Below are 16,883 nucleotides of genomic sequence, written 5' to 3' on the forward strand. Positions count from 1 at the left end.
ATGGACCCTTCATACAAAAAGAAGTAAACAAATGAACTGACCTTTTATATGTAAAAACTGTGGAGTGTCCCTTTAAGTCAAGGTCCACTTACTAGGTAAGTACTTTTCTGCAGTCTACATGGTCTTCATCAGCAGATGGAGCAAAGACAACTCTTTAAACTCCATCCACTGAGGAGGACAGTGAGATGCAGTTGAAAGCTCTGGAATGAAGTTACAAAGTAGTACTGGTTTTCCATAGATCAACATTCAGGTTGATTATGACGGAGTATTAGGGCCACTGACAAAAGTCCAATAATAAATGAGCTCAATTAAAAAAAAAGTCGCAATATTTCATTTATAGAATATTTTGGAATAGTAAAAAAAAAATCAACAATGATGTCGGATTATTTAAAAAATAAAAAGAGAATTAAGTCATAATATTTCAAGATTAAAGTTTAAAAAAAGTCCAAATATTTTGTTGTATGAGAATGTCAAAATACTTTAAGAATAAAGTCGTAATATTACGATAATAAAGTTGTTATATTTCAGGAATAACGTCATTTTTTGAGAGAAAAGTCATAATCTTTCATAAATAAAGTTGCATATTTTAAGAATTAAGTAAAAAAAAAAATGAAAATAAGGCATAATAATTTGAGAATAAAGTAATATTTTGAGAATAAAGTAATATTTTGAGAATAAAGTTGTCATATTACGAGAATAAAGTTGTTTTATTTCCGGAATAACATCATAATATTGACAGAAAAGTCATAATATTTCAAGAATAAAGTTGCAGTATTTCAAGAATTAAGTTGAAACATTTTTAAAACAAATCATAATATTTTGAGAATAAAGTTGTAATATTTCAAGAATTGTCATAACATTTTGATATCATCATATTATTAATAATAATATAATTATAATATAATAATAATATAATTAATAATAAAATAATTATTATTATTTTTAATAATATTATTATTAAAAATAATAATATTAATACATCATAATATTTTGAGAATTAAGTTGTAATATTAGAGAATTAAGTCATAAAATCTTGAAAATAAGTCATAATATTTTGAGAATAAAGTAATATTTCGAGTTATAAAGTTGTAATATTTAGAGAAAAGGCTGATTAAAGGCTACGTCATGGCATAAATATGAAGTAAAAAGCAACTGTATATATGTATATATATATGGACGATGTCAGGAAAGCTAAAACATGTAAATATTTAATTTTCCATGAAACGGCTTCGACTAAACCCTGAAATATTCGGTGTTGTCTCAGTTTGCTAACTTTGTTTAAAAAGCCTGGAAAAGAAGGCGAAGATGGGGAATTGAATTCATTTGATTTCTACATTTAATATTTAGTAAATGTTTTTGTCAATGATTTATGAATTTTTTTTGTAGATTATGAAGGTCTGAATATAATATAATCCAAAAATAATATAAGTTGTTTCACTGCTTTTTTTTTGTGGAATTTTTTTAAATTTTATTTCTTAAAATATCAGGTGGCTGGTTAGCTCAGTCGGTAGAGCGAGCGCCCATGTATCGCCAAGGCTCAGTCCTAGCAGCGGTGGACCTGGGTTCGAATCCGGCCTGTGGTCCTTTCCGCATGTCATTTCTCTCTCTCCCCCTTTCCAACACTCTATCCACTGTCCTATCAATAAATGCTTAAAAATAACTTTAAAAAAAAAAAAATCACAACTTTTTCCCTCTAAATTGTACAAATTTTTTCTCAAAATATTACGTCTTACTTCTTGAAAATGAATTTTTTCCTGACAGTGGCCCTGAGACTCCGTCGATGGAAGTAAAATATTCCTAAACATTAAAGAATTAGTGAACCGTTTGACGTGGCAGTATATCTCTCTCTGATTGGTTTTCAGCCGTACAGACTTGAGGAATGTAGAGTCGGAGAGGTGCTTCATTTTCCCTTCACTTTTCAACTGTGCTTCATTAAAAGTTGCATCGTTTTTTTCCGCTAGATAACAAATAAAGCCCAAAAGACAACACTTACTGTTATTTTAGAAACAAACTTAAAACACGTTAAAAACGACGAGTGCAGAGGACGGATTCCTTTTTGTTATAAACATCGATATTGCACCAAAGCAGCATATTTGGACGAGCATTCTGCATTATCTTTACAGAGTAAAGGATTCAGATCAGGACGGTGGCTACCAGTGATATGCATAAATACAGTATAAAAATACAATATGGAAAAAATCTGAAGGGATTTTAGTCGGGCTGGATTGCGGGAGAGTAAAAGGTGTGTTTAAGGGGAAAGAGAAGGATTTAAAATGCAGGTACGGAGTTTGTTTTTGGAGCTACTAGAAGGTCTGGTCATCGTTGCAGGAGTCGGTGGCGTGTCCGAAGGCCTCGCAGATGTCGCAGTAGGGCCTCTCGTCGGCCGGGTTACCGTGATAGGTGGTGTGAGGTACGGAGTCGGGGCTCTGGGCCTGAGTGGGACAGTCCTCTGTGTCGTGGAGGTCAAAGCAGTCGCAGATGTCGCAGAATAGACGTGGAGTCGCCTTCTTTTCCCGCTTTGACACACCTTCAACAAACCTGGGACAGAGAAAAGAGTATTATGTGTGATATCTCCGGCGTGATACATAAACAAAGAAAAGCACTGTATATTTCTCTTATTTGATATATTTCTTACCCATCAGTCCCGTCGTTGCCGTTAAACTCAGCCAGAGCGAGCTTCTTCAGTTTGATCTTCAGCTCCTCGTTCTTCCGCTGCAGATCCACGATCACGCTGTTCAGGAAGTTGATCTGACGGAGACGAATGGAGACACAGATCACCTTCATGCGGGTTAGGTTTAATAAGTCAAATAATAAGAAGTAAAGAGAATAGCGTTGTCCTGGCGGTCTTTACCTGCCCCTCAGCAAACTCCTTCTCTTCTCTCAGCTGCTCCAGAGCTGCATCGCCTGCAGAGAGAAGCATCAGGTTGACAAAAAGAAAAAATCTCCTCATCCAGAAAAAGCACACCAAATCATCGTGTCCTCACCTGAAGACGGAGCGTCCCTGTCTTCTCCCTCCGAGGCCTGCGTTCCCATGAGCCTTTGCTCCAGACTACGAACGCGGCTCTGCAGGTGAGCTTTGTCTCTGTCCAACGTCTCCACGGCCGACTGCAGCGTCTTGGCCATGGCGTTTTCTCCCCGTAGCACGGCGATCTGCGGCGACAGAGCAAACGGATGAATCCCTCGCACAGCTCAGACAACACAGAGTGATGTTTAAAAGACATGTTGTCGTGTGTGAGCACCTCGTTCCTCAGAGTTTCCAGTTCCCGGTCTCTGTCTGAGATTAAGGCTCCAGTGGATTTCTGGAAGTTTGTTCCGCCCTCCGTTTCCTGATTAGAGGTTTCTCTGTAGATTGAATGGAGAGTGAGGACTGAGGTCAAAAACCAAATGTTTATCAAGTGAAATCATGGACAGAAATCAGCATTTCATTCAGAATGACCTCTTTGCATACTTCATTTCATTTAGTTTTATTCCAATCTTAATGTTGTGGTTGTAGCTGACAGATGTAAATACAGCAGTTTCCTATCAATTAAAATAAATAGTTTTTTTTCAGAATTACAGCATTAATAATACAGACATTTAGGCCATTTATTACTTTTTCTGTTTTACTTATGGAAAAAAACGCGAATTCGTTTTAACGCCACAAATTTCTTTATCGCATTAACGCAACTTGTGATTTTTAGGTTGTAGCGGCTCAGTTTCAAAGCTAGAGTGAAGATACTGGCATCATATGAAACTAGAAAACCAAAAGAATCCATCGGTATCAACCATGTCACACTAGCTTGTAGTGAAGGAGGTTAAATAACGCTCCAAACTTGCACGTCCATTTTCAAAGGGGTCCCTTGACCTCTGACCTCCAGATATTTGAATGTGTGAGGGTTTTTGTCCGAAGAAATGTCCAAAAAAATGTCTGAAAAATGTCCGAAAAAAAGTCCAAAACAAAGACAGAAGAAAAGTCTGATACTGTCATCATATGAAACTATAAAACCTGATGAATCCATTGGTACCGACCATGTCATACTAGCTTGTCATGAAGGAGGTTAAATAACACTCCAAACTTACACTACATTTTGGTGAGGAAAAACTGTCATGTCCATTTTCCAAGGGGTCCCTTGACCTCTTACCTCCAGATCAGTGAATTAGGTTCTATGGGTACCCACGAGTCTCCCCTTTACAGACATGCCCACTTTATGATAATAACATGCAGTTTGGGGCAAGTCATAGTCAAGTCAGCACACTGACACACTGACAGCTGTTGTTGCCTGTTGGGCTGCAGTTTGCCATGTTGTGATTGGATCATATTTTTTATGCTAAATGCAGTACCTGTGAGGGTTTCTGGACAATATCTGTCATTGTTTTGTGTTTATTGATTTACAATAATAAATATATACATACATTTGCATAAAGCAGCATATTTTTCCACTCCCATGTTGATAAGAGTATTAAATATTTTTTTTCAGACTTTTTTCTAGACTTTTTTTCAGACTTTTTTTTTTACGGACATTTTTTCAGACTTTTTTTTTACGGAAATTTTTTCAGACTTTTTTTCCCCAAAATTTTTCAGACTTTTTTTTTACGGACATGTTTTCAGACTTTTTTTTTTACGGACATTTTTTCAGTCTTTTTTTTCCCAACATTTTTCAGACTTATTTTTTCAGACTTTTTTTCCCAACATTTTTTCAGATTTTTTTTTTTACGGACATTTTTTCAGACTTTTTTCAGACTTTTTTTCAGACTTTTTTTTCCGAACATTTTTTCAGATTTTTTTTTTACGGAAATTTTTTCCTTTGCGTCGAAAGGAGCCAGTTGAGGTGGTTCGGGCATCTAGCACGGATGCCTCCTGGGCGCCTTCCTTGGGAGGTGTTCCAGGCACGACCAGCTGGGAGGAGACCACGGGGAAGACCCAGGACTAGGTGGAGAGATTATATCTCTACTCTGGCCTGGGAACGCCTCGGGATCCCCCAGTCAGAGCTGGTTAATGTGGCCCGGGAAAGGGAAGTTTGGGGTCCCCTGCTGGAGCTGTTGCCCCCGCGACCCGATCCCGGATAAGCGGTTGAAGATGGATGGATGGATGGATGGATGGATGGAAATTTTTTCAGACTTTTTTTCCCCAACATTTTTCAGACTTTTTTTTTACGGACATTTTTTCAGACTTTTTTTTCCGAACATTTTTTCAGATTTTTTTTTTACGGACATTTTTTCAGACTTTTTTTTTACGGACATTTTTTCAGACTTTTTTTTCCCAACATTTTTTCAGATTTTTTTTTTTACGGACATTTTTTCAGACTTTTTTTTTTAACGGACATTTTTTCAGTCTTTTTTTTCCCAACATTTTTCAGACTTTTTTTTTACGGACATTTTTTCAGACTTTTTTCAGACTTTTTTTCCCAACATTTTTTCAGATTTTTTTTTTTATGGACATTTTTTCAGACTTTTTTCAGACTTTTTTCAGACTTTTTTTCAGACTTTTTTTTAAGAACTTTTTTTCCCAACATTTTTTCAGATTTTTTTTTTACGGAAATTTTTTCAGACTTTTTTTTCCCAACATTTTTCAGACTTTTTTTTTTACGGACATTTTTTCAGACTTTTTTTTCCGAACATTTTTTCCGATTTTTTTTTAACGGACATTTTTTCAGTCTTTTTTTTCCCAACATTTTTCAGACTTTTTTTTTACGGACATTTTTTCAGACTTTTTTCAGACTTTTTTTCCCAACATTTTTTCAGATTTTTTTTTTTATGGACATTTTTTCAGACTTTTTTCAGACTTTTTTCAGACTTTTTTTCAGACTTTTTTTTAAGAACTTTTTTTTAAGAACTTTTTTTCCCAACATTTTTTCAAAATTTTTTTTTACGGAAATTTTTTCAGACTTTTTTTTCCCAACATTTTTCAGACTTTTTTTTTTACGGACATTTTTTCAGACTTTTTTTTCCGAACATTTTTTCCGATTTTTTTTTTACGGACATTTTTTCAGACTTTTTTTTTACGGACATTTTTTCAGACTTTTTTTTCCGAACATTTTTTCACATTTTTTTTTTACGGACATTTTTTCAGACTTTTTTTTCAGAACTTTTTTTCCCAAAATTTATTCAGATTTTTTTTTTTACGGACATTTTTTCAGACTTTTTTCAGACTTTTTTTTTTACTGACTTTTTTTCAGACTTTTTTTTCCGAACATTTTTTCAGATTTTTTTTTTTACGGACATTTTTTCAGTCTTTTTTTTCCCAACATTTTTCAGACTTTTTTTTTACGGACATTTTTTCAGACTTTTTTTTCCGAACATTTTTTCAGATTTTTTTTTTACGGACATTTTTTCAGACTTTTTTTTCAGAACTTTTTTTCCCAACATTTTTTCAGATTTTTTTTTTTACGGACTTTTTTTCAGACTTTTTTTTCCGAACATTTTTTCAGATTTTTTTTTTACGGACATTTTCTCAGACTTTTTTTCCCAACATTTTTTCAGATTTTTTTTTTTTACGGACATTTTTTCAGACTTTTTTCAGACTTTTTTTCAGACTTTTTTTCAAACTTTTTTTTTTACGGACTTTTTTTCCCGAACATTTTTTCAGATTTTTTTTTTAACGGACATTTTCTCAGACTTTTTTTCCCAACATTTTTTCAGACTTTTTTTTTACGGACATTTTTTCAGACTTTTTTTTCCGAACATTTTTTCCGATTTTTTTTTTACGGACATTTTTTCAGACTTTTTTTTTACGGACATTTTTTCAGACTTTTTTTTCCCAACATTTTTTCAGATTTTTTTTTTTACGGACATTTTTTCAGACTTTTTTTTACGGACATTTTTTCAGACTTTTTTCAGACTATTTTTTCAGACTATTTTTTTTACGGAAATTTTTTCAGACTTTTTTTTCCAAACATTATTCAGACTTTCTTTTTACGGACATTTTTTCAGATTTTTTTTTTACGGACATTTTTTCAGACTTTTTTTCCCAACATTTTTTCAGACTTTTTTTTCCCAACATTTTTTAAGACTTTTTCTTTTACGGACATTTTTTGCCATGTTATGATTGGAGCATATTGTTTCATGCTAAATGCAGTACCTGTGAGGGTTTCTGGACAATATCTGTCATTGTTTTGTGTTGTTAATTGATTTCCAATAATAAATATATACATACATTTGCATAAAGCAGCATATTTGTCCACTCCCATGTTGATAAGAGTATTTAATACTTGACTAATCTGCCTTTAAGGTGCATTTTAACAGATAAAAGATGTAAAATTAATTAGCGATTAATCGCGATTAACTATTTTAATCAATTGACAGCCCTAAATAATAATTCATAATATTTTATAAGTTGTATGTTTTCATCTGAAAATTAACTATAAATGTAGTGGAGTAAAAAAGACTTGTTGGAGTAGTGAAGTATAAAACATACTCAAGTAAAGAACTTGTAGTCCTGCACAATAACAGAGTTCATTAGTGACAGACTTTTTCATATCTGTTAGGACAGATAGATGTTTTCAATGTTTTCACATCTCTTCGTTGTGTTTGCTTGGTCTTATTTTAATCCTTTTCTAAGTCTGGAAACAAAAGAAAGTCATCTCAGTAATCAGAGGATTACAAAAACATCTCCACCTTCAGAGCAGCGAGTCGAGTCGAGAGTGAATGTTTCGGTAACGTCGGGGTGATAGACGGCAGGATGACATTTTTTGGACATTTTTCTGTCATTTTTTCGACATCTTTTGGACATTTTTCGGGATATTTTTTTGGACTTTTTTTCCGAAGATTTTGGGGACTTTTTTTGGACATTTTGAAAAAAAATTCAGACATTTTTTTGGACTTTTTTTTCTGACATTTTTTGGACATCTTTTGGACATTTCTTTGGATCTTTTTTTGGACTTTTTTCGGAAAATTGTCTGAAATATGTTTCAAAATAAACATATTTCAGACAATTTTCTGACTTTTTACTGGACATTTTTCAAAACAATTTTCAGACAAAAACCCTCACACATTTACATATCTGACAGGTCAGAGGTCAAGGGGACCCCTTTGAAAATGGACATGACAGTTTTCCCTCGCCAAAATTGAACGTGATTTTAGAGCGTTATTTAACCTCTTTCATGACAAGCTAGTATGACATGGTTGGCACCGATGGATTCATCAGGTTTATAGTTTACTATGATATCTTCACTCTAGCTTTAAAACTGAGCCCGCTACAATAACATAACTGACTGTCAATTAATAGGGATCTATGATTATCAATTAAATCAAACATGCACAACTAAAAGTGACTTTCTTTGCAGCTTACATCAGAGCGTGTTAAAGTCTAAAGAGTACGTAGATGTATGGAGCAGATTTCCTAGTTTCTTACCTGGTCTTCATGTCTGGCTGTTGACTGTTACGCTCCTCATTGTGCTGAAAGGCAAACACACACACACACACACACAGATATAGGAGGCATGTAAATAGAAGCTAAACCCGTCTGAGCTTTAAGAGTTCAGTGTCACAGCAGGAAGTAAATCCTCGCTACGCCAAAACCTATTAATCAAATCACCGTTTCTGACTTAACAAACCCTGATCGATATAGCAGGATGAAGCTGAAGGGAATTGTTTATATTATAGTAATAATAATAATAATAATAATAAAGATGTTTTGTAAAGGTTAGTACCTCCTCAAGATGCTGAGACTTCTGGGACGCCAGCTTCAGCTCCTCACTGAGAGGGAAGAGGAAGAAAGGAGAGGTGAGACACTTAAAGGCGGTACAGTCTGTGATGTATCTGTGTCACCATCACTGCTGTGTGCTTAAACCAGATGTGTTCACATCTGTTAAACATGAACACACTCACATAAACCCACAAGAAGAACTGAATGATTTGGGGTTTCTCGTAATATTACAACTTTTTGTCTCGTAAAGTTATGACTTTATTCTCATTATATTGTGACTTTTTTTTCTCGTACTATGACTTTATTCTCAAATTTTCAGATCCCCCCTCCCCTTTTTGATAGTAAAGGTTGCTGACCCCTGTTATAAACCATATATTTGTTTATAGTGCAGTCTCCCTTTAACTCCTCCAGGCGATGCTATGGAGGCATGGCCGATGTAATTATACAGCAGGCAGATAAACATTTCACCCAGCTGCTGCTCAGACGAAGCTATTAGTCACACACCGCTTCAAATCCTAAGAATGACCCACATGGAGCTAATTTCAATTCCTCCAGAAAAAAAAAATCGTTTGGTTCCAGCATCCCAAAAATATCCAGATTCATAAATTTCCCAGACAACACAGCGTGGTGCAGCCGTCTCCGGGTCTAAATGTGGTCATATCCTCAGATTACAGTGTCTTTACAGCTTTATAATACTCGTGGATGTATGCGTACTGTATCACTGCTGTATTATAAACCACTGTGGGTTTTACAGCTGTCAAATCCTTTAAGATGTTTAAAATAGGACGATGTAGAAGCAGCAGGAACAGACCAACAGATGGCTTTGAGTCTGTAGATTATATCAGTAGAAGTGAGGTCCACACAGTACATTTAGTTTCAACTCAGAATGGTTGTAGTGCAATAAAAATGCTAATAAACAAATATACTGTACTGACTAGAATACATCTTACATTTTAAAGGGGACATATCATAAAAAAAACTCCCTTTTCAGTGCATACATTTGTGTATCTGGAGTTCCTACCAACCCACAAACTGTGAAATGAGACAATCCAGTCAGTTTTTTGTGGGCTGTTTAGCTCAGAAAACATGTGAATCAACAAAACCATTCAGATGTGACTCCCCTTCCTATGTCACATACAGACTCATTAGAATACATCGCCTACAGCTCGACAGCTATGGAGGACGGAACCTGACAAAAATAAAAAATCAATCAATCAATTTTAAATCAATTAACAAACACAAAACAATGACATGATATTATCCGGAAACCCTCACAGGTACTGCATTTAGCCTAAAAAATTATGCTCAAATCATAACATGGCCATGTTATGATTGGAGCATATTTTATTTTTTTATTTACGAGAAAAATAAGTCATAATGTAACGAGAATAAAGTCATAACTTTACGAGAATAAAGTCATAACTTTATGAGAATGAAGTAGTAATATTAGGAGAATAAAGACAGAGGTAAACATTTTACCTGCAAAACTTCAGCATGTTAACATTGTCCCTGATGTTAGCTTTTAGCTCAAAGCACCATTGTGTGAAAGTGCATCCTCACAGAGCTGCTAGAATGGCCGTGGACTCTTGTTTTGATTGCATCATTTTGTAAACAAGGACTCTTTCTCGCCGTGAAATAAAGCCTTAATGTACACAGCAACAAATTATCATATATTTTTTAAAATTAACAGCTGGCTTTAACAGACAAACCAATCAGGATTTGACCTACAGTTGCACCAAAAACACACATCTGAGCTGTTTACAGCTGCTCTCTCGGATGCCACAAAAGCCACATTGATTCCGCACAAACACACACACACACACTCTGATGTCATAGTGCGAGTAGCCGCCATGTTGGAGCCAGGCGGTCCTAGGAGGAGAGACGGAGCGATTACATAACGGCAGCAGACTGAGGAAGGATGGAGGAGCACATTGTTGAGAGGAGACAGGATGGAGGAAACTGTAACTTAACATGATTCCTGTATTAACAGACAGTTTTTAATTAGTTATTCACAGAAAAGCAGACGCTCCTTAAAGAGGACGAAGCTGCTTTTTGTTTCACTGTGACTAAAGATATTTGTTGACATCTCCATCTGCTGCTCCTCCGTCAGGATGCTGCATATATTGATGACTATAATTCAGCCAATTAGATCCAATCTGGAGCTCTGACGTCACAGCTCTGGGTCCTGATGACTCAGGGGAGGTGTGGCAGGATGATGTAAAGACTCACACACACACTTAAACACACACACACACACAAGGTCTATAAATAGACCCCGACATCAGGCTGGAGATTCGCCACAAACACAACAAAGTGAAAACATGCTTTTAAAAGACGGAGTAGTTTAATTTTTTTTTACCGTGCGTCAAAAACGTTATTTTAAGCTGAGCGATCACTCAAAGCTCTGCAGGTAATTACAATTTTTATGAATTTGTTGCTATGACAACGTAGCCATGATAGCAGTCGGTAATAAATTTAGCTTCATTGTGGATTGCTCTCATCGGTCCACAGAGGTCTTAAAGGAGCATACTTATGGTTTTATCACGTTTAGTATTTTTACATCAAACCATTTTGACTTTATTTTTTCAGAGGCTGTAGCAGGCTCTGAAAAGGGGAGATTTTAGAGCTAGATACTGGTATCACATGAAACTAGAAAACCTAAAGAATCAATCGGTAACAACCATGAGATACTAGCTTGTCGGGAAGAGCATTCAGAGGATGGATGGATCAAACTAGAGACCTAGAGCATTCAGAGGATGGATGGATCAGACTAGAGACCTAGAGCATTCAGAGGATGGATGGATCAGGCTAGAGACCTAGAGCATTCAGAGGATGGATGGATCAGACTAGAGACCTAGAGCATTCAGAGGATGGATGGATCAAACTACAGACCTAGAGCATTCAGAGGATGGATGGATCAGACTAGAGACCTAGAGCATTCAGAGGACGGATGGATCAAACTAGAGACCTAGAGCATTCAGAGGATGGATGGATCAGACTAGAGACCTAGAGCATTCAGAGGACAGATGGATCAAACTAGAGACCTAGAGCATTCAGAGGATGGATGGATCAGACTAGAGACCTAGAGCATTCAGAGGATGGATGGATCAAACTAGAGACCTAGAGCATTCAGAGGATGGATGGATCAAACTAGAGACCTAGAGCATTCAGAGGATGGATGGATCAGACTAGAGACCTAGAGCATTCAGAGGATGGATGGCTTTCCTAGCTAGATAAGAACAATAAGGGGTTTTCTGAAAGAGACCCCCTGTACCCCCCTAAAAAAAAGACTAAAACGTCTCTATGAAAAAGGGGGGTCGAGTGGAAAAGGTTAAGGATGTACAACATTTTTGAACAGTGGAAAATATGGAAGCCATTATACCCCCATTTTCTTACTGTGATTATGAGTATTGTGCATTGTACTCATATCCATAATCACATAATAGCTCCCTCTGGCTAATTATGGGCTTTACACAACAATTGATAGCATATTTACAAGTGGAAGCATCTCTCTGGAGAGCTACAGATGGAGCCACTTTAATAACACATCTGACATCTCAGCGTTAAGATTTACATGTTTATTTAAATGCAATTAAATGGAGCCACATTTTGCACAGTCCTTTCTTTGTGCTTGAAAATACCGGGGCGGATTTTTAATCATCGGTTCAGACCCGCAGGACAGATTAAACTCACCGGTCTAATGAACTGGGGGGGTCACCTTTAGAGGAGGCACACATTAGTTATCATGAGTACTCACATTTCCTTGCAGAGGACTCCGATTCGCTGGTTCTCTGAGCCGCTGCGCTCCTTCGACAGACTGAGCTCCTCCTGGTATTTGGAGTTCTGCTGTTTTAAAGCCTCGAGCTGAAGAGGAACAAACACAGGAAGCATAAGTCTTCTCTTCTGCTCATCTTAATAATATATTCACAGATAAAATGTTGTTGCACTTAAGCCCCATTCGGACTGGATTAATTTCTCTAAGGGGTGATTTTACCTGCGCTAGTCAGTGATTTTTAATCCCATCCGGAGCATGCAGGTACGTTTTCAGCCCCACCCCAGTAATAATTACAATCGCAGTTACTGATTTGGTGACCTGGCTGTTCCTCCTGTAATAAATCCCGTCTGGATCGACATCCTTGTGTTTTAAAGAGGAATTAGTGTTGACACGATACTGGAACTTCTGACTTTGATACAAAACCTTGAATAATATCGATATTCAATACCATTTTCTATACCACAGGAAAAAAAATGACACAGTGAGGGCATAAAACTTTAGATTTTTATTTAAAGATAAATAACGGTGTGTGTAAATTCGCTGTCAGAGAGCAGAAAGCGCAGCTGGTAACCGTGTATCGGTACTACAGGTAGTGAGCATTGAAACCGTTTCAAATATTCAGTATCAATATGTACCGATACTTCAATATTTTTGACAACACTTGATCCATTATGACAGAGAAATTGAAAGCCATCAGGAAAACAAGTCATCAAATGTGCTGTTGTAATGTGAACTACAGGTAGGTATTCTCTTTCCAAATGATCTATTAGCAGCTCATATTTGTAGTGTACCCATGGACGTACAGACAACTATCACTGGATTACTTTGAGACAGAAGAAAATGTAAATACATGAAGATTCTCAGGCAAGTTCTGCCTATAATATAATATTTGAGCGGATTTATAGGACGTTTATTTGCGATGGACATTAGAGAATCACGCTGAATGATATCAATATGTTTCATGTTTGTGTGTTCAGATTTGACGGCGTTATGACTCGGAGACGAAGTACGATTTTTGACTCAAAATCTCTTCATGCAGTATCTTTGCCTCCCGCTCAACTCTCGTGTTAAACAGCTGTTTTAAGTCTTCTGTGCATCTGGAGGGAGCTAGTTAAAGTCTACAAAATTAACCATGAATTCTTGATTGCTCGTGTAGTATATAAAAGTCCAAGATGACTTCAAATTTCTTATTCCCAGTCCAAAACCCAGAAGATATTCAATTTATTTATATAAGCTGATGTTGCAATGGAATGAACAATTGACTTTCACTTTCACATACGTTATACGTTCTTTGCCTACGATGAACCAGGTCTCAGGTTTGAGTCTGGTCCTGTCATCTCTATACTGTCTGTAATAACAGATAAAAAAACTTTCTCTGTCGACCCTCTAATCAATTAATCAACCACCATAAACATACATTCAACATCATATTCACATAACCCGTTTAAAAGCTTTTACATCAGAGGAAAAGCTGCACTCAGACAGAAGAGAAATTCTGGGTCAGTTAATTCTTAAAATACACAACGCCTTGATATATAGTTGTGATGAGTCAGCGGACGGCAGAATGGGTTCAATGATCCACGTGAAACTAAAAATAAAAGCCCCGGAGACGTCACAACTTCTTTACCTCATGCAAACTTTTTCTCATTCAAGTCAAGACATCTGGGAGTAAAAAAACAACAAAAAAAAAAACACACCCACATCTCATCATCAAATCATCAAATTGACACGTGCAGCGCTGCGATCTCCGCAGCTTTAAAATAGCAATAGTCAATAATTAATTAACACTTTCAAATCAATGCCGACTGAATGCTGCAGCTGGCTTCAGATAAAATAAAACAAAAGAAAAAGGAAAAATGTTAAAGGATTTAAAACACACTTAAAGCCGTCTGCAGCATGTTTCTGTTTGCACAATAACATCAACATCTTTACATGTGAGTTTCTGACTTTAAACACCTCCAAAGTGAGATAAAGTCTGCAGAGCAGGCTCACCTACACATATAAACATACAGAAACATCTGCCCTGGTCACAAGCACAAAATTAACACCAAAAAACAATCATTTAGGAGAGCTAATAAGGGACAAATTAACACCTTCTCTTCCTGCATACACAGCTGCACTGATCAGGTTTGAATAGACCATCCTACCTGGTAGTGAGGCGAGTAGATGTTACTGGAGTAACCCTGATGCAGAGCAGCTATGTCCATGCCTGCACAGCTCACCACCACTGCCGGATTTCGACCTAAGTGTGTTCACCTGCTTAACAAGAGCAGCGTTGTTGTTGCTATGTCACCCCTCTCTGCTCTACAGCATCACATGCAGAGACTAAAACAAGCTGGGCATCAATAAACCATCAGCTCTCATCCCCCGCCGTGCACGGCTGCGAGAGGGAAATGGAGAGCGTGTCGCCTCAGCAGCCTCTCTCTCTCTCTCTCTCTCTCTCACAGATGGGTTAAAGAAGCTGAGCACTTCCATTATGTAAGCCCGACCAGAATAAGCTCCTCCCAGACCCCATCCCACCACCACTTCAGCTTTCTGCTCCTCAAAATCTTGTTTCCTCTCACTCTACAACACCGTACGTACTCACTCCTCTAAGAGACTCACCTTCCATTCACAGTGTTTAACATGAATCACAGCACAGAGAGGAATCAGCTGCTTTGTTTCACACTACAAGGTCTGATAACAGCAACAAACCATTCAGATTGTAGTGTTTTATACTGTTATAGTGACGAGTTGTAGCATTTGTACGCAGACGATCGAACTATTTACATTACCAATTAATAATTTGGTCTGAAAAAAATGTCAGAAAATGTTTTTTACAATTTAAAACTAGCAATCAATTAATATATTTAATTAATTGCAAATGAATCACACATTTCTTATCTGTGCAAAATGTAGTATTGAGTGTTTAATACTCTTATCAACATGGGAGTGTGCAAATGAGCTGCTTTATGCAAATGTATGTATAATTTATTATTGTAAATGAGTTAACGACACAAAACAATGACAGATATTGTCCAGAAACCCTCACAGGTACTGCATTTAGCATGAATCCTTCCTGCAGCTGTCAGACTCCACAACCAGCACAGCTCCCAGTAGACCACTTACACACCAAAAACTGACAAGAACGGCACTATACTGTACACTGACACTGTGCAATATCATCACTACCACTACTCAGGTGTAATCTACATTCTCTCTCTGTATACTGTGCAATATTCATTCTCACTGTGCATTGTATTAATAGTCTGGTAATAGTCAGTACTGTTTATATTATTCCTATTTTTATATTTCCTTCTATTTAAATTGTTCATATTTCGTTTCACTTTTGTTTTGCTTTTTGCACCGTGTTGTATCTTGCTTTTTGTTTTTTACTGACGCTTCTTGTTTTTTGCACTATCTCCTTTACTGCTGTACTCTGCAAATTTCCCCACTGTGGGACTAATAAAGGAATATCTTATCTTATCTTATCTTATAAAACAATATGCTCAAATCATAACATGTCAAACTGCAGCCCAACAGGCAACAACAGCTGTCAGTGTGTCAGTGTGCTGACTTGACTATGACTTGACCCAAACTGCATGTGATGATCATAAAGTGGGCATGTCTGTAAAGGGGAGACTCGTGGGTACCCATAGAACCCATTTACGTTCACACATCTGGAGGTCAGAGGTCAAGCGACCCCTTTTTAAAATGACTATGACAATTTTTCCTCGCCAAAATGTAGCGTAAGTTTGGAGCGTTATTTAACCTCCTTCACCGACAAGCTAGTATGACATGGTTGGTACCAACAAGAGGCCGATTTCAAGTCAACCGTTCATTAACTAAAGCAATGTTGTGTTCGGCCAAGCATACGTACGCACGTGCAGGATTACATCACAACTTACAGCAACACGGCTGAGCGGAGAGAAGAAGCAGATGTAAGAGCGTTTCTGCTGAATAAATCACAACGTGTGTGTTTGTTTTCCTCCACAGAGACGAAACTCCTGTTCTCTCTCTCTCTCTCTCTCTCTCTCTCTCTCTCTCTCTCTCTCTCTCTCTCTCTTGTAGTGTAGAAATGAAGGAGAGAGAGAGAGTATGACATGCAACAAAGCCGGTTATATGGCGTACGTGCTAACAAGGCGCTCAAACATTTTTCATTTTTGATGACGCATGACGGACACATTATTCTGACCCTTCCAGTTTTAAAGCAGGTATATTTAACGTACAGTATATTGTCTGTTGTTCATTCCAACCTTTAAAGCAACAGTGTGGAGGATCTGGCGGTATCTAGCGGTGAGGTTGCAGATTACAACTTTATTATAACGTTATCGACTCCGGCCCAAACAGGAAAAGTTAACAGAGTTTGGTTTGTCCGTTCTGGGCTACTGTAGAAACATGATGGAGCAACGAAGCGGAGATCTTCAAGATTGTAACTTGTGAAGTTTAAACATTTCAGTTAGTGATACCACTTCTATCTTATTCCTATAATGATCAATTGGAAAT

General features: G+C 36.9%; 1 protein-coding gene across 5 annotated transcripts in view; it reads right to left on the reverse strand.

Moving 5' to 3' along the window:
- Positions 1-1,899: 1,899 nt before the first annotated feature.
- The window catches only part of clip1b (CAP-GLY domain containing linker protein 1b), a 39,325-nt gene continuing 24,341 nt past the window's right edge, over positions 1,900-16,883 (reverse strand). For 3 of the 5 annotated variants that reach the window (XM_037753159.1, XM_037753157.1, XM_037753155.1), the window contains 8 exons: positions 12,381-12,487; positions 8,628-8,673; positions 8,330-8,373; positions 3,240-3,342; positions 2,985-3,150; positions 2,852-2,904; positions 2,636-2,778; positions 1,900-2,538 (listed from right to left, as the gene is read on the reverse strand). In XM_037753159.1, the coding sequence (XP_037609087.1) occupies positions 2,304-2,538; positions 2,636-2,778; positions 2,852-2,904; positions 2,985-3,150; positions 3,240-3,342; positions 8,330-8,373; positions 8,628-8,673; positions 12,381-12,487 (897 nt within the window). In that variant the 3' untranslated portion in view covers positions 1,900-2,303. The remainder of the gene's footprint in view (positions 2,539-2,635; positions 2,779-2,851; positions 2,905-2,984; positions 3,151-3,239; positions 3,343-8,329; positions 8,374-8,627; positions 8,674-12,380; positions 12,488-16,883) is intronic. The other 2 variants (XM_037753156.1, XM_037753158.1) reach the window with 2 other exon arrangements.

Source organism: Sebastes umbrosus, chromosome 19, assembly GCF_015220745.1.
Source record: "Sebastes umbrosus isolate fSebUmb1 chromosome 19, fSebUmb1.pri, whole genome shotgun sequence".
NCBI lineage: Eukaryota > Metazoa > Chordata > Actinopteri > Perciformes > Sebastidae > Sebastes > Sebastes umbrosus.